This window comes from Conger conger, chromosome 5, assembly GCF_963514075.1.
Source record: "Conger conger chromosome 5, fConCon1.1, whole genome shotgun sequence".
Taxonomy (NCBI): domain Eukaryota; kingdom Metazoa; phylum Chordata; class Actinopteri; order Anguilliformes; family Congridae; genus Conger; species Conger conger.
In genome coordinates this window covers 63399209-63417129 of record NC_083764.1, presented here as the reverse complement: position 1 = coordinate 63417129, position 17921 = coordinate 63399209, and the positions used below count along the sequence as shown (strand labels likewise).

At 48.2% G+C, this 17921-nt stretch overlaps 2 protein-coding genes across 4 annotated transcripts in view; one reads left to right on the top strand and one right to left on the bottom strand.

Moving 5' to 3' along the window:
• chaf1a (chromatin assembly factor 1, subunit A (p150)) overlaps positions 1–8800 on the bottom strand; it is an 18938-nt gene extending 10138 nt beyond the window's left edge. Inside the window, exons 1-8 of one of the 2 annotated variants that reach the window (XM_061243241.1) lie at positions 8446–8800; positions 7253–7303; positions 5990–6588; positions 4271–4327; positions 3311–3555; positions 1964–2024; positions 1767–1835; positions 865–1082 (exon numbers count right to left, since the gene is read on the bottom strand). In XM_061243241.1, coding sequence (XP_061099225.1) covers positions 865–1082; positions 1767–1835; positions 1964–2024; positions 3311–3555; positions 4271–4327; positions 5990–6588; positions 7253–7303; positions 8446–8506 — 1361 coding nt within the window. In that variant the 5' untranslated portion in view covers positions 8507–8800. Of the gene's footprint in view, positions 1–864; positions 1083–1766; positions 1836–1963; positions 2025–3310; positions 3556–4270; positions 4328–5989; positions 6589–7252; positions 7304–7843; positions 7990–8445 lie in introns of those variants that run through there. The other variant, XM_061243242.1, reaches the window with a different exon arrangement.
• On the top strand, positions 7196–17921 carry scamp4 (secretory carrier membrane protein 4). Of its 2 annotated transcripts, none has more exons than XM_061243244.1 (7): positions 7196–7331; positions 10873–10914; positions 11708–11842; positions 12693–12849; positions 13641–13742; positions 14386–14503; positions 14980–17921. In XM_061243244.1, exons 2-7 carry the CDS (start codon positions 10908–10910, stop codon positions 15160–15162), a joined length of 702 nt encoding a protein of 233 aa, XP_061099228.1. In that variant the 5' UTR covers positions 7196–7331; positions 10873–10907; the 3' UTR covers positions 15163–17921. The 2 variants fall into 2 exon arrangements, with proteins under 2 accessions (XP_061099228.1, XP_061099227.1); XM_061243243.1 differs by lacking the exon at positions 7196–7331 and adding an exon at positions 9471–9632.

The window sequence follows — 17921 nt, the reverse complement described above, 5'->3', positions numbered from 1 at the left end:
ATGAGGTGTGCTTTGTTGGGGTTGGAGTGAAAACCTACAGGACGGTAGATCTCCTGGAACAGGGTTGGGCAGCCCTGCTCTAGCTGTTGAATGAGGTGTGCTTTGTTGGGGTTGGAGTGAAAACCTACAGGGCGGTAGATCTCCTGGAACAGGGTTGGGCAGCCCTGCTCTAGCTGTTGAATGAGGTGTGCTTTGTTGGGGTTGGAGTGAAAACCTACAGGACGGTAGATCTCCTGGAACAGGGTTGGGCAGCCCTGCTCTAGCTGTTGAATGAGGTGTGCTTTGTTAGGGTTGGAGTGAAAGCCTACAGGACGGTAGATCTCCAGGAACAGGGTTGGGCAGCCCTGCTCTAGCTGTTGAATGAGGTGTGCTTTGTTAGGGCTGGAGTGAAAACCTACAGGATGGTAGATCTCCAGGAACAGGGTTGGGCAGCCCTGCTCTAGCTGTTGAATGAGGTGTGCTTTGTTAGGGCTGGAGTGAAAACCTACAGGATGGTAGATCTCCAGGAACAGGGTTGGGCAGCCCTGCTCTAGCTGTTGAATGAGGTGTGCTTTGTTAGGGCTGGAGTGAAAACCTACAGGACGGTAGATCTACAGGAACAGGGTTGGGCAGCCCTGCTCCAGCTGTTGGATGAGGTGTGTGCTTTGTTAGGGTTGGAGTGAAAGCCTACAGGACGGTAGATCTCCAGGAACAGGGTTGGGCAGCCCTGCTCTAGCTGTTGAATGAGGTGTGCTTTGTTAGGGTTGGAGTGAAAGCCTACAGGACGGTAGATCTCCAGGAACAGGGTTGGGCAGCCCTGAAGAGATTCTACAGTATGTTACACATTGGGGTTTTTTTTTGGGGGGGGGGGGGGGGGGCACTCACCCTCCTCTCTCAGTGCGGCAGGCCTGCGTGGGACCCGACCTGCGGGGCGCGTGCCTCCTCCAGTCCCTCAGGCCGTCCAGCGCCCCGTCGGGCCGGGAGAGGTACCGGTCCAGCTCCTCCAGAACCGCCTCCTCACACTGCACCCGCGTCAGGGGGGCCAGGGACATGTGCTCCTTTATCTCAAACGGAGCGAACTTACCACAGGCTGCAGCTAGGGTCTGAGAGAGGGGGGGGGGGAGGGGAGAGAGGGAGGGGGCGAGAGAGAGGGGGGGGGGGGGGGAGAGAGGGAGGGGAGAGAGAGAGGGAGAGAGGGAGAGAGAGGGGGAGAGAGGGGGGGAGAGGGGGGGAGAGAGAGAGGGAGGGGGGGAGAGAGGGAGGGGGGAGAGAGAGAGAGGGAGGGGGAGACGGAGAGAGAGGGAGAGAGAGGGAGGGGGAGAGGGGGAGGGAGAGAGAGAGCGAGAGGGGGGGAAGAGAGGGGGCAAGGAGAGTGAGGAAGAGAGGGAGGGAAGAGAGGAAGGGGGGGAGAGAGAGAGAGAGAGAGAGAGAGAGAGAGAGAGAGAGAGAGAGAGAGAGAGAGAGAGAGAGGGGAGTGTCAGAAAGATGAATGGAAGGAGAGTTAAGAGAAAGCGAGAGGTGGAGAGGGGAGGGAAAGGAAAAGTAAGGGAGGAAAGGAAATGGGGAGGGCAAGAGGGAGAGAATGCAAAGAGGAAAGAAGAGAAGGGATAGAGGAACAGAGGGAGAGAGAAACAATCAGAAACTTTTCAAACACCACTGACTGTCCACCCAGCTCTGTGTAACACTAAATTCATGACGACCGACCCCCACACCCCACACCCTGAGCGGCCCCGGGGCCCGGTCCAGCCCAGGCCCCCACAGGCAGGGGTCCCGCTGGGAGAGCCTACCTTCGGGGCCTGCTGGGACTTGGGCCTCTGCAGAAACCGAGTGATCTCCGCCTTCTCCGCTTTGATTCGCTACGGAGGAGAGAGAGGGAAACCATCAGAGTGTCTGTTACGCACGTGAGCACAAAGTCAACTATAACTTCCACTTGCAAGCAAGTTTTAATCCTTTTTTTTAAAATGCATTTTATTTAAAAACTCACGTCTTTCTCTTCTTTTACACGCTTCTCCTCTTCCTTCTTCTTCTTCTCTTCCAGTTTTGCACTTAGAGGGGAAAAAAATAAAACAGAAAAAACAAATGAGTTTGGAGTTCCTCAGAAACATGACACATGACACGTACCGTAACGACAGCAACAAAGAGCACCAAACAGCAAATTCCTCTGTGCGATTCTATAAGGGGAGGATAGCGGCCCTTTCCCATAACACAGAGCACAGGCATCAGAATTTCTCTGCGCTAACATATATACGTAAAGGTAAGGGGTTAGGGTTGACCTAGGGTTGACTACAGCCCCATGTCACTGACTGCGCCACACAGTAAGATCAGGTTCCCAACCTTTTCTGACCCAGGGGTCCCCACCCAGACACACAGACATCCAGGGGACCCCAACAGAAGTTAAAAAGGCTCATCCCTAATATACTAATAATGAAATTAACATTTTACAAACTGTACCTTCAAGGAAAGCCAGGCAATAAGACACCAATAACACACCCCCTGAGCTAATGACCAAGGTCCCTGGCTAAGGGAACTAATCTCTCATACACCATGTTTCCCAAGAGAGCTCATACCCTGCAGCAAAGGTTCCGAACCATAACTCAACTCTGATTCCCTGCTACACCAACACCAGCTAACCCAGGGGTGTCGAACCGAATTCCTCAGTGTCTGCGGGTTTTTGTGGTTTCCTTTCAATTAGCTGCCAATTAAGGCCTTGAGAACAAGGTGCGTGGACCCTTTAACAAATCAATGACTTGAATGAACCACGGGTGCCCAGAACACCCCCAAAAACCAGCAGACACTGCGGCCCTCCAGGACTGGATTTTGACACCTGTGTGCAAACCTGAACTCAGAGGGAGCCATTTTGTGGGACACTCACTTTGTATCTGTGATCCCTGCTACACCAACAGCCGCTAACCCGGACTCAGAGGGACCTTTGGCAGAGCCACCATTTTGTGGATACACTCAATCCTGCTTGACTTTGCATCTATGGTAAATGGTTGGCATTCATATAGCGCCTTTATCCAAAGCGCTGTACAATTGATGCTCCTCATTCACCCATTCATACACACACACACACACACACCGACGGCGATTGGCTGCCATGCAAGGCGCCGACCAGCTCGTCAGGAGCATTTGGGAGTTGGGTGTCTTGCTCAAGGACACTTCGACACAGCCCGGGCGGGGGATCAAACTGGCAACCCTCCGACTTCCAGACGACTGCTCTTACAGCCTGAGCCACGTCGCCCAGGCATCTGTGCTCCCTGCTACACCAACACCTGCAAACCGGGACTCAGAGGGGACCGTTGGCAGAGCCGCCATTTTGTGGGACACTCACTCCTGCTTGACCTTGCGCTGCTCCTCCTTCGCCCGCAGCCGCTCCGCCCGCTCCCTCTCGTCCCTCTCCTTTTTCTCCCTCTTCTCGCGCTCCTCCCTCTCTCTCTTCTCCTTCCGCTCCTTCTCGCGCTCCTCCCTCAGCTTGCGCGCCTCCTCCTTCTTCTGCTCCTTGGCCGCGCGCGCCTCCTGGCGCTGCCGCTCGCGCTCCTGCCGCTCCTCCTGCCTCCGACGCTCCTCCTCCGTGTTCTGGGGGGGGAGTCAGGGGTCGATTTATCATTAGGAGTCAGAGCGGAGTCAATGCTCTGGACAATGTGAAGCTAATGTCATCAGCACTGCTTGTATATGACCAGGAGTCAGAGCAGAGTCAATGCTCAGCACAATGTGAAGCTAATGTCATCAGCACTGCTTGTATATGACCAGGAGTCACAGCAGAGTCAATTCATCATTAGGAGTCAGAGCAGAGTCAATGCTCTGGACTACATGAAGCTAATGTTATTAGCATTGCTTGCATATGACCAGGAATCACAGCAGAGTCAATGCTCTGGACAATGTGAAGCTAATGTTATTAGCACAGCTAAGAAGCAATGCCTTTTAAAGCTATTATATTATATGGTGAAAATCACAAGTCGACTTAAAGGTACAATAGGTAAGATTTTTGTGTTGAAACATTGTTACAAGCCCATTATAAATCCCTATCATTGAAGAAGGCTCACTGACATGTTGACCCTCTACCTGCGTTTATAGTCCCGAAATTCAGGTTTTTAAATATGCAGCTGGCACTCTGTACCAAAACATAGCTGTACAATAATTCAAGCTCATTGGTTTCACTGTCAGGGGGTTCACAGAGAAGGGGGAGGGATAAACAGTGTTGTCGTTTGAAGGCGTTTGTTGCTGCAATTCCTCTCTTGACCGTTAGAAGTCCAAAATTACCTATTGTACCTCGAAGAATCCAAAGACTTACCTTCAGAGAACGCCTCTTAACTTTCTTCCCTTCCGAGTTTTCATTTGTTTTTGGCGTCTAGAGAGAAACAGCAAAACGCAGAATAAATCATTCAAATATTCATCACTTAACTCTGAAAGCCTGGCCTAATTTATATGTTCCAAATTGGCAAGACAGCAGATTCTTGGAGACATGAAGAATGCATCAAAAAAAAAAAAAAAAGACTTGGGACATAAAATAAAAAACATTTGAATATGAAATTGACGGGTCCACTTGACTGTGTAAAAAAAAAACAAAAAAAAAAAAACAGACATGACCCCAATGAGTTTTGGGTCCAAAATTAGGACAGAACCGGGTTGGACCAGGAAGCGAATGTTTTAACCGAAGAGCAATAAAACCGCAGAAACATCAAAGCAAACACAAGTGAATGATTATTCTCTCACAACATGAATAGGCGCACACACAGTCGCCAATCAACAAAGACAGCTATTCTTCAGCAAGTTTTACATAAGAGTATTACTACATAAGAGAGCCCAGTGTTTTTCCGGCCACACTACTAACTTTCAGCCGCTTCTCAAGGCTAGATCCTAGTATGAGGAGCTGGTAGCACGTACACTGTTGAGGAGAATTTATCAAGGATTCAGCAATAGGACCCACTGGTGAGTCAATTGGGAAGCTGGGAAGGTGGGGACACAGAATCCGTATGACTGAAGCGCTCGTTACAAACGCCTCACAACTTGGGGCTGCGTTTGCGGCCGTTTTTCATGCGTGCCAAACCATTTTCATTCCATATTTGCACACGAGAGGTGGGGGCAATAGCGGTCCGTATCCAATTCTTTGGTTTTCGTGCGAAATCCAGCTCTTAATCGTTCAATTAACCACAATAATGAAGGTGAACTGATGTTTCAAGTACATTACCCAAGCACATTCATGAAGCTCTGTTGAAATACATTCTCATATCTCAACCCGTGGTCCAATGGGCATGTGAAATGGCATTGGTGTATATGGATAATGGACTGAGTCAGAGTAAATGGTGGCAACCGAATTAACGCCGGCTTTTCCGTTTTTCGCTCCCATGCCGGGCTGAATTTTAAAATGGGGGGAGTCAATGCTGTGCACAAGGTCAAGCTAACGTTATTAGCACTGCTAATGATCAGGAGTCAACGCACTGCACAACGTGTACCTCAAGGGGTCATAAAATGTATTCACTCATTACATTAATGGCATTTGGCAGACACTCTTACCCCGAGCGTTGATTAGACTAGGCAGGAGACAATCCCCCCCCCCCCCCCCCGAAGCAATGCAGGGTTAAGGGCCTTGCTCAAGGGCCCAACGGCTGTGCGGATCTTATTGTGGCCACACCGGGGATTGAACCAACAACCTTGCGGGTCCGAGTCATGTACCTTAACCACTACGCTACACGAAGGCCATTACGTCAGTCGCGGGCGTGGAAAGTTTGGGAGCCCCCCTCTTACACACCACACGGTAGCGCTCCGGTACTGACTGTTGTGTCGGGATGCATTTTAAAATGAGGGAGTCAGAGCAGAGTCACAGTGAAGCTAACGTTATTAGCACTGCTAAAGACCAGGAGTCAAAATTGAGTCAACGCTCTGCACAATGTGTAACTCAAGGGGGGGGGGGGGTCACAAGATGTATTCACTCATTACATCAGCCGCGGGCGTGGAAAGTTTGGGAGCCCCCCCTCACACACACACCACACGGCACCGCTCCGGGACTGACCGTGGAGACCGGGCCGGGCGACTCTTTCTTGGCGGCCTCCGGCGAGCTCTCGGTGGCCGACAGCGAGCTGCTGGACGAGGGCGTCAGCAGCGACGTGTTCTCGTTCTCGTTGTTGGAAACGTCCGTCTCGTCCTCCTCCGCGCCCTCCTCCTCTTCCGGCTTGGCCCCGGCCTCCTCGGTTTCCATGGAGACCGGCGACGAGCCGGGAGAGGTGTCCGCGCCGGACGAGGACCCGCCCTCCGTCTCCACGGAGACGGCGGCGGGGGCGGGGTCCGGGTCGGCGGCCAGGCCCGCGTCACTGTCCTGGGCCCGGGGAGCGAGGGAGGCCGAATTGGAGTCCTCGGTGAGGTCGATGGTCAGGCTGGGAGCGGGCAGGGCGCGGCAAGGGGCCTTATGCTTCATGAACCCGTCCAGGGGCCCCCTCCCGTTCACCAGGGTGGCTCTGTTGGGCGGGAGGAGCGGTGGGGCGCCGTCCTGCTCGTTCTCCCCATCGGAGGCTCCGGCGTCCGAGTCCGGGGGTGCCGCAGGGGGGCCGCGGACGCGTTTGGGCACCCCGTTTTCCTTGGGCTCCGGGTTCAGACGTTTGAACGGAAGACGGGCTGGAGGGAGAGGAAGAGAAACGGCCCACGTTCACCGACAACCGATCAATAAACGAACGTTTTACAACCCCAGACCTAATCATTTCCGTTTTATTTTATCCAAAGCAACTTACACGCGATTAGACTAAGCAGGGGACTGCATTCATACAATATCATTTTCCAATTTATATGATCGTCACTTTGCCTCAGTAGCGCACAGAACTTCAACAAAGATGGTAAACAACAGTTTTAACGTCGGTTCTCCACAGCCATTTACAAGTCATAACAAATAAAAGCTAAAAAAAAAAAAGAAAGAAAAAAAGTCAAGTGCACCCCGAGTTTACCATTTTCACTGGGAGTGGTTTGGAAGCGGCAACGGCCTCGGCCCAATTCCGTTTAAATCATTTAATAACAACCGTTTGTCACGGGGACTCAATGACATTTGGCAATATTTTAATCACGCCTGTTTCTCATGCAAAGTGAAGACTCGCTGGTTTCCGTTCCTAAATGCCAAATACTCAGTAGTCCCCGTTGAGAAGTAGGCTACGGGCCTCCATTTTGGCTCTAATCCTCTTACCCTAATAAATCCATTTGGACTCATATTACCCACAACGACCGGTAGGTAAATCTCGTCGAGTAACGTAGGGTGTCGTGGCAACGGAGAAGGGACCCTTGAGCAACCTACCTTGTACAAGCTTCTTGGCGGCAGCGCTGGACTTGGCCTTGCAATCCATACCTGCACACAAAAAAGACACGGACAGAGGGTAAACGAGTGAAATTATTGGGTTATTACTACGATACCGAAACCACAGTAACTTCGTATCCAACTCCACGTAGCTAGCCAGGACACAAGCAGAACTAACGTAACCGCCAATGTAACGTTATCGGAATTACATTAGCTAGTTAGCTAGCTTGGTACTGCTGCCTAGTTAGGCAACTAGCACACGACATCAATAACGTTAACTGGTCATACTGATGACGTTCACTCAACTATGACAGGAATAATAATAATGTTAACTAAGCATTGCTTGTCTGAGATTGTTTTTGTTCCGATAGCTTAGCAGCAACAAGAAAGCTATCGAACAGTTAATTGGCTAACAGAGCAAATTTCGTATACGGACGTTAACTAGCTAGCTACCTAACCTAATGTTAGCTAAATTAGCTTCTTCATTGGCGCTTAGCAAGGTAGCTAACCAGCCAGTAACACGCTAGCGAAGTTAAACAATCAAACTTCACTTCGTCACATTGAGTTAACATTCATGTTAACTTGACTTACTCTATCAACAACTTTGCATGCTAGCCGGGGTTGCAGGTAACTCACACGAATTGTTGACCTTGATAGCAAGTTGTAGTTAGATATCTACCTGAAAACGAGCCTTACAAATTAAGGTTAGCTAGCAAAGTAGCAGTCAGCCAACTTAACGTTAAATCACAACCTGGCATCGAGACAACTTCGGAAAATTGACAAAAGACTGGCTAGTTAGCACTTTGGCAAGCCGATGCGCGCTCCCGCCACTGCAAACTTATTAGCCTTAAAAAGAATCGAGTAGGCGAGTTTGTTCACTAAACGGCCGGCAGCTGGATGAATAAGTCGGTGCTACAACGCACACGTCCACCGTGTTGTATACGGAAATTAAAAACAGAATTACCATCCTTCTTAGCTCAACAATAACACACCAAGAAAAACAGCTGGGTAGTAGTGAAATACTTTAAATAAAATGCTAGCCAAATGGTGTATCATTTCACTTGAGCTAGCCAGCTAACCCTTTGATTTTGACCACCCTGTCACTGTTGGCATTTGTTTTCAGCCAATTGCTCAATGTCACTGCATATATATTTACAATAACTTGCACTTTTCATGTTAAATGCTTAACTTACCTCGCCTCCGTGGAGTGGAGGCCAAATGCCGTTCCGAGGACGGGTCTTCCGCCGCAAGCATCACCCTCCAAAACCCAATCTCTTGACAAAATGGATGAGCGCAAAAAATACAATGACAACAAATGGCTGGGTAACAGAAAAAAAAGTTATTTTCCAGCTCTCTCAACCCTTACTTCTAACTGCACAAACGTAGTGTTTTAAACCCGTTTGTCCACAAAGTAACAAAGCCCTGAAATATTAGTATTGCTTAATTATAAAACTGTATTGGGCATGTTTCTTTACTCTACCCAGTAGTTCTGCAGACTGCCTCGCGCTCCCCAGTCAGAATTGGCGGGATCCTCTCCCTGACCCCCGTTCCGCTTGAAGCGATTGGCTGATACAGTGAAACGTCACAAAAAAAGAGAAAATATCACGACGTTGACTCGGGGCCACGCCTGTTTTCTATACGTCATCTCGTCTTATTTGATTGGCTTGTTACAATTTTTTTGCTCCTGTAAAGTTATCGACAAGTTACAGTAATTGATTTGTGGTCCGGGCGACCTATTTCTGTTACGTTACTGGTGCTCAGCGAAACGCAATAATTGTCACCTTAAGGTAATCTTAAAAAAACATTATCAGACTGCAAAAGCACCGTCAGCAGCTGTCCAGCATCAGTTTCTGGAAATATAAATTCCGATTTGAAATCCAGTTTCAAAGTTGGACGGAGAAACTTAAACTTTCGTAATATACAAAATAATAGTAACCTGACACAACACAGCCGTGTTTAATTTCTTCTCCAGAGCCTGTGGCTGTACACATTTACGAGTCAATACGGACACTGTAAAAGTAGGTAATTATTTCCCTATGTACAATTACTTCAATTACTACAGTGTGAGAACAAATAACACTTTTTATTTAATTCATTCGTATTCGCTAAGGAAATATAGTGAAACGTTTCATATTCAAAATAATGACTTTCAAAAGTCGTTTTTGGAAGAAGCTCCGAATCATCACTTTGTAAAGTCACGTCGACTGACACTCCTTTGTATATTTTACGCCGGGACCTGTAGTTTGACTATCCCACGGCCGCAAATAATTGACACACAGGATGACAGGATGGGAACTACAAATCCTATAATCCAGGATACCCAACTTCCTGGACGACGGGCTGGGCTGCCGTATCACGAGCTGGAGTTAGCGGTTCTCAGGTAGCTAAGAATACAATTATTAAATTAAGATAAAAATGTATTTTCAGACTAATCGTACATTTCACGCCGTAGCGAAATAACTGTTTTCCTCTCTGGTGTCTTTAGTTTGGATCATGGACTAGCCTATCCTCTCAAGATAGCTGTAGCGAAAAACAGCGCGCTACAGCGCTGCTACGGTTTGCCATTAGCTTGGGAGCCAGTTGCGTGAGGTCTGAGACGCATTGCTGGATTTCAATTCATTTTCGACTTATAAATACTTAAAAAGGAGGAGATTACTCCGTACTTCTGCGATATGAACACAGCAGACGTGTTCGGTTGATACATTTGTTAAGAACTAGCTGATCGATGAGGTCGCGGTAGTCGTTGCTACCAGCTACAAACTGCAGACATTTCTGTAAGAATATGGCACAACGAGAAGGCAAACAAAAACATTTGGGACTGACTTGCGAAGGCATTTGAACAAACATACATACCGAGCATGTGCAAATATAGTAGGCAGGCGTTTGAAAACGTACCTGGCTTCAAAATCTATTGGTAAAGCAAGCGCTAATCATTAACTTAAATTGTAGTTTATATGGTATAACGGTCAACCACGAGATGCGCAATTATGTAGAATAATTTTTTGGAAACTATCCAAAGTCAAATGTCAGGATTAAATATACCTTTGGGATATGTAAACCTATTTAACAAATTACGCATTGGTTTAATGTGGATAGGGGTTTTCATGTTAATTATTTTGCCGTGATGATTGGGAAGAGAGAATTAAACTTGAAGTGAAGAAATGGCTGAGACAGTTCGAGCCTCATGATTGTGTATGTATAATACTACCCTGGTTTTAATTCCAGCTTGACCAGCTTGAAATACCAGCTAGCTACCTGGTGTTTCAAAATATAGCTTGAGCTGGGCTGAACTGGCCAACCATCTACCAGTGGTTTCATCTTGAGTTTTTTTTTATTTTTTATTTTTTTATTTTTTTTTAAGCAGGGTACTTTATGATTTTATTTTTAAAAGCTACCAGTACTAGGCTAAAGCTTCAGAATTTTAGTTGATGACATCATGATGGTATCTATATCTTGCGTGATATAGAAGCGAAACAAAACAATTCAATAAACTGTACAAAACATGTATTTCAGAGCAATACGAGAAATACAGTAACTGCTTGGATGTGAATTTGATTAATTTCTTCCTCTTTCAAGAGGTATTGTTTGTGTGACCACTATAACTGACCTTTTCTTTGCAGTGAGGGAGAGATTGAAGAAAAACAAGCTCCTCAGAATGACAGGTGAGTTCATTGCCCCTGTATTACTGTACTTTACTGTATTTATAATTGTGCTTATTATAAAATGCTCCGATTGGTCACCATCAATTAACACATTCAGTGCACTCATTGGAATATAGGTCAATGAATGGGGGTTCAGTAAGAAAATAGAAAATGTGTTACAATTGTGTTAGAGTTTGGCAGTGGTTCAGAAATTGAGTCCGTTCTTGTCTTGTAAAAAAAAAAAAAGCTAACGATTTACACATTTTCTATTGCTTGGTGTGGACTGCAGAAATCAGCATTTATGTCTTGCTCGTGGATACCAAGAAAACTATGCATCACCATTTCCTCAGCTGAAAATCCGCAATCTGTTAACAGATGGATTTTCGCTTGGTGTGGACTGCAGAAATCAGCATTTATGTCTTGCTCGTGGATACCAAGAAAACTATGCATCACCATTTCCTCAGCTGAAAATCCGCAATCTGTTGACAGATGGATTTCCACTTCATAACTTTATTATAAACATAAAACAAAAACATAAAAAAAACTTAGATTTCCAGTTCCAGTTCCAGTTTCCCCTACAATTGCTGGCTTCCAGCAAGCTGAGGTTGTGACAATATTACTGTGGTTTGAGGACACCTGATAATGTCCGATGTAACGTATGTAGTTACTTAATTCATATGTTCTGCCGTTTGGGGAAAAGTTGTTTTGACATTGTATAGTGCCTCAGGGGTACACTTGCATCTTCCTAACGTGTCCCCAAACCCTAACCCTAACCCCCCCCCCCCCCCCATTCCCTCGTCTCTCCCCTTTACAGAACGGGTCAACAACTTCCCGCCCCTGCCGCGGTTCACGCCTGCGTTCATTAAGCCTTGCTTCTACCAGAACGTGGAGGAGGAGATCCCGCCCCAGCACCACCAGCTCATCCGCAGAGTCTACAACCTCTGGATCTGTGAGAGAGGCGGCGGCATTGACCCCCCACCATCCCCAAGCCCCCTACCCTAACTACCCCACACCCCCACACCCCAAAACCCCAATACACCCCTACCCAAACTACAAAGCCCAATACACCACCCAAACTACAAAGCCCAATACACCCCTACCCAAACTACAAAGCCCAATACACCACCCAAACTACAAAGCCCAATACACCACCCAAACTACAAACCCCAATACACCCCTACCCAAACTACAAAGCCCAATACACCACCCAAACTACAAACCCCAATACACCCCTACCCAAACTACAAAGCCCAATACACCACCCAAACTACAAACCCCAATACACCCCTACCCAAACTACAAAGCCCAATACACCACCCAAACTACAAACCCCAATACACCCCCACCAAAGCTACAATCCCCAATACACCCCCACCCAAGCTACAATCCCCAATACACCCGCACCCAAACTACAATCCCCAATACACCTCTACCCAAACTACAAACCCCAATACACCCCCACCCAAACTACAAACCCCAATACACCCCCACCCAAACTACAATCCCCAATACACCCCCACCCAAACTACAAACCCCAATACACCCGCACCCAAACTACAGTCCCCAATACACCTCTACCGAAACTACAAACCCCAATACACCCCCACCCTTGAGCAAGGCCCTTAAACCCTGCGTTGCTCCAGGGGAGGATTGTCTCCTGCTTAGTCTAATCAACTGTATGTCGTTCTGGATAAGAGCGTCTGCCAAATGCCATTAATGTAATGTATGTGTGTGTGTGTCTGACTGTTCCCTCCTATCTCTCTGTGTCCTGCCTGCCTGCCTGTCTGTCTCTCTCTCAGTGTACTCTGTGACGCTGTGTGTGAACGTGGTCTCCTGCATCGCGTGGTGGGCTGGAGGGGGAAGCGGGGTGAATTTCGGGCTCTCTCTGCTCTGGCTCATTCTCTTCAGCCCGTGCAGCTACGCCTGCTGGTTCAGACCGCTGTACAAAGCCTTCCGGTCAGTCTCTCTCTCACACACACACACACACACACACACACACACACACACTGTCATGCACACTCTCTCTCACACACACACACACACACACACACACACACACACACACACACACACTGTCATGCACACTCTCTCTCACACACACACACACACACACACACACACACACACACACACACACACTGTCATGCACACTCTCTCTCACACACACACACACACACACACACACACACACACACACAGCTACGCCTGCTGGTTCAGACCGCTGTACAAAGCCTTCCGGTCAGTCTCTCTCAAAACACACACACACTGTCATGCACACTCTCACACACACACAGACACACACACACTGTCATGCACACTCTCACACACACACAGACACACACACACACACTGTCATGCACACTCTCACACACACACACACACACACACACACTGTCATGCACACTCTCTCTCACACACACACACACACACACTGTCATGCACACTCTCACACACACACAGACACACACACACTGTCATGCACACTCTCACACACACAGACACACACACACACACACTCACACATACACACACACACACACACACACACACACTCACACGTACACACTGTCATGCACACTCTCACACACTCTCACACACACACAGACATACACACACACACACACACACACAGGCACACACACATAGACATACACACACACACACACACACACACACACACACACACACAGGCAGGACATGCACTACACATGTGTATAACCAGGCTCCCCCCTCCCCCTCTCTTCCAGGGCGGACAGCTCCTTCAACTTCATGTCCTTCTTCTTCGTGTTCTTCCTCCAGTGTGTGCTGGCCGTCATCCAGGCGGTGGGCATCAGTGGCTGGGGCGCTTGGTGAGTGGGGCGGGGGCCGTCTCCTTCCCCCCCTGGGAGTCTGAAACACACTCGCTAAGTTTCCATCCAAATGTTTAGCCAGTTTCTGAAAAGGTGGCAAAAGGAAATGCAAATCGGTGTGCGTTTCCGTCGACTAGCTGTTTTGCGAATGTTCTGAAGAAGGTGCAACGGGATTACCCAACCGGAAGAGAGCCAGCCGGGCCCAGGTGCCCTTATTTTGGCTTTCTGGACCCCGGTGACATCATCTCTAATATGATAAATCTCCATCATCCTTTAAAAAAAAAAAAATCTTCTCTCTATTGACACAACAACGTTTCCACCTCGTGGTATTTTCCAACTGATTTTTTTCAATGCATTTCAGCGGTCATTTGTCTTAAAAAAAAAAAACGGTCATCTGATCAAATACAAGGCTGGCATGGTATCGGACTGTTAAGGCAGATCTAATGTGCAGGTCACATCCTCCGCCCATGCGGGGTTAAATTTAGAGTGAAAACGATTGGATGGAAATCGGGGGAGAATTGTCGCCTGCTTGGTTGAATCGACTGTACGCCGCTCTGGATAAGAGCCAGTAATGCCAGTAATGTGATGTACTTAACGCAAGATGAGCTGCTCTCTCACTGACCTGCTCCCCTGCGCCCCCCAGTGGCTGGATCGTGACGGTGTCGTACTTCGGCCACAACGTGGGCTCCGGCATCGTCATGCTCATCTCCACCCTGCTCTTCACTGTGGTGGCGGTGCTGATGGGCCTGGTTCTGATCCGAGTGAGTCCTGCACCCTGCCTGCGCTGTGCACACGTGTGCACACATACACGTGTGTACACATACACACATACACATGCACACGTACACATGCACACGTACACACATACACACATACACACATGCACACATACACATACACACGTACACATGCACACGTACACATACACATACACACATACACACATGCACACGTACACATACACATACACACATGCACACATACACATACACACATACACATGCACACGTACACATACACATACACACATACACACACACACACACACACACACTCACACACACACACACACACACACACACACACACACACACACACACACACACACACACACACACCCACACACACACACTCACACACTCACACACACACACACACACACACACACACACACACACACACACTCACACACACACACACACCCCGGCGTTGACTCCCTCCCGGCCCCCCTCCGCAGGTGCACCGGCTGTACCGGGGCGGGGGGGGCAGTCTGCAGCGCGCCCAGGACGAGTGGAGCAGCGGAGCCTGGAAGAGTGCCCCCGTCCGGGACGCCGGCTTCAACGCCATCTCCGTCAGCGGGCCCAGCCTGCCGCAGTACCCCGCCGCCGTGCCCAGCTACCCCGAGAGCGGGCCCTGGTGATGCCCTCGGCCGACACCAGAGGGCGCCGCGGAGCTCTCCCGCCATCTCAGACCCGGTCCACTTCCCCCCGCCCCTCCCCGCTCTCTGGCAGGTGGACACAAGTGCACTACCGTTCGAAAGCTCCGCGCAGACGCGGGAAATTTACCAGCGCTCACGCAAGTCGTGGACGCTAACCGCTGACGCCCCTCTTCTCAAAAACCCATTTCAAATGCCTGCGTTAGCCACGGTAGCTCTGCTACCTTTCAACTGTCGTTGGAAACATTTCTGAAGTCATTTTCTTTTCTTTTTTAAAATCTGTAAATGCACTATTTGTAATATGAAAATATTATTATCATTACATATTTTGTTCAGAGCGAACATTTGGCCTTTCCAAAATAGCTTTCTTTCTTTTCTTTTTTCTTTTTTTTTGCCTGTCATGGATATTGGAGGAATATGAGTCAAAACGTCTTCAGATCTCGTTTTCCTTTCATCGAGTCCATTAGCTGTTCAGTCGGTTGTTTCGGGGAGTCGTACCGATGATTACAGTAGCAGATGCAGTACTCTGGAGTAATCGCTGCGTTTAATATTCTCCTCAATCAGTCGAGGTCAGTCCGTTCGGCAGGGTTAGACGGTGGAGAGTTGTTGTTGTTGGCCACACATTAGACTGATAGTACACACAGAGTTCTGATTGTTCGAGTGGGTACTGCTTTATTAGACACGAGGAGTCCGGCGCACTTTCTGCATCTTAGCTAAGCTTTAGCGTCTTTCTAGGAGTCCGACACATTTCAGTTCTCGCTTTATGTTAGTCAGGTTTTTTCAGCGCACGTTTTAAGCTTTAACCAAGAATTAAATGAGACAATCGTTCCACTGGTTTAAATGTTGCACTTACCTTAACACACACACCTTTATCGGAGTGAGATTCGGAGTGGAATACTCAGAGCAGCCGCACCAAGGGAGGATTTTGGGAACATTTGGGCTCCCTTCCAGTTTTGACCTCTGACCTTTGGGGATGCACCAATCCTCTGTTAGCAATGTGTTCCAGCCACACCCCCTCCTCTGCAGGCCTTTTGATGGAGGAATAAGTGACTTGAGTTTGGCTGCACTCATTGTATAATGAACCTCCAACAAAGGCAATGGCCACGTGTCTTATTCCCACTCACAGCAGCTGACTGAACGCACTTGATTCAGTTGAGGGCATATTGAATGAAAACACACAATTCCGCCCGCAATCAGCCAATCACAACATGTGCATTACATCGCTCGAACATCCTAATGAGAACACGTAGTGGTGTGCCAGGAGGCAGTCGGTATCAATAAGGCTGTTGTTGTCCTTAACTAGCGACGTTGATCACATGCGTTGTGTCCTACACACAGAAAAGCAAGCGCACGTGATTCCCCCATCCTCCCTGCACAGACGGTCACATAGAATAGGATCGTTTGGTCCAAGCAGTGCCTACTTGTTGAGACGTTAACCTTAAAGGATGTTGTGCCATTGTGAGTTCTTGTTCCTCCAGTATTCAAAGTTGATGGCTGAAGTCAAAGACAGGCCAAAGAGAGTAACCTGTGAATCGATCGCTTGTTCGTGAAATCGTTGTAGACTCTCGGTGTTGAGAAGTTGTTTGAGACGTTTGAATTGTACAATCTTAACAACTACAGCTGCGTATCGTTCAAAACGACACCGTACGCGTTCCCATTGCCTTTATGTGCTACGCAACTGAAGAACAATGATTTAACACTATTGGGGGTAGGGCTTTTAAAAAAAAAAAAAAGAATTAGCCGTCGTAGGTCAACACTGGGAAGTACAGCCCACTCTGTTGGGTGGAGTACACTATTCCGAGCTTTCTTTACGGATGTGATGTCATAATGAGGTTGACCTTTGACCGGAACAGTTGGGAGCTGGACCTGGATCTAGAGAGTCTGTCCTTGTTGATAATTCTGCCTTCATCGCCTGCGGAAGTGGGTACCTCCGAGTGCGTTGTCTTTTACCCAAAAAGTCTTTCCTCGCACAAACTGGGTCGTGAGATTAGAGGTAGCCCTGTTCTAACTCTTGTGCTTTTGAGTGCTGTTTACACTACGATTCTGAAACTGGACCAGCTCTTATGGAAGGCCTGGCCTGTTCCAAAATCTTTCTGTGCCTGTAAATATTGCATTAACAAGCTTTTTGTAAACTTACGTTATAAAGAGTAATAAAGAAAAAAAAATCCAAAAAGATTTTGGACAGATAGCCACCACTAACGGGCCAGGGTTTGACTGATAGATTAAAGTTTTTGGAGTGTTTTAACCCTCCTCCTGCCCCCCTCAGTAGCGAGAGAATGTAGTTGCACAGTGTATGCTGCATACATGCCTGTGTTCACTCACAAGTGTGTGCATGCAAGCGAGCGTGCTTGAGAGTGAGACTGAGAGTGTGTGTGTCAGCATCAGCATGTGTTTTCTTGATAGCATTGTTATTATATGAAATGTTCTTTTGTTTTTAAACATAGTCACCCGCCACTGGCTCACGTATGTAGGCCCCGGTAAGACATCCTTAAGCCTTTAAACATCCTTACCACACTGACCACAGACCCACACTGCACACTGACCACAGACCCACACTGACCCACAGACCCACACTGTACACTGACCCACACTGCACACAGACCCACACTGACCACTGACCACAGACCCACACTGCACACTGACTACAGACCCACACTGACCACAGACCCACACTGACCACAGACCCACACTGCACACTGACCACAGACCCACACTGACCACTGACCACAGACCCACACTGACCA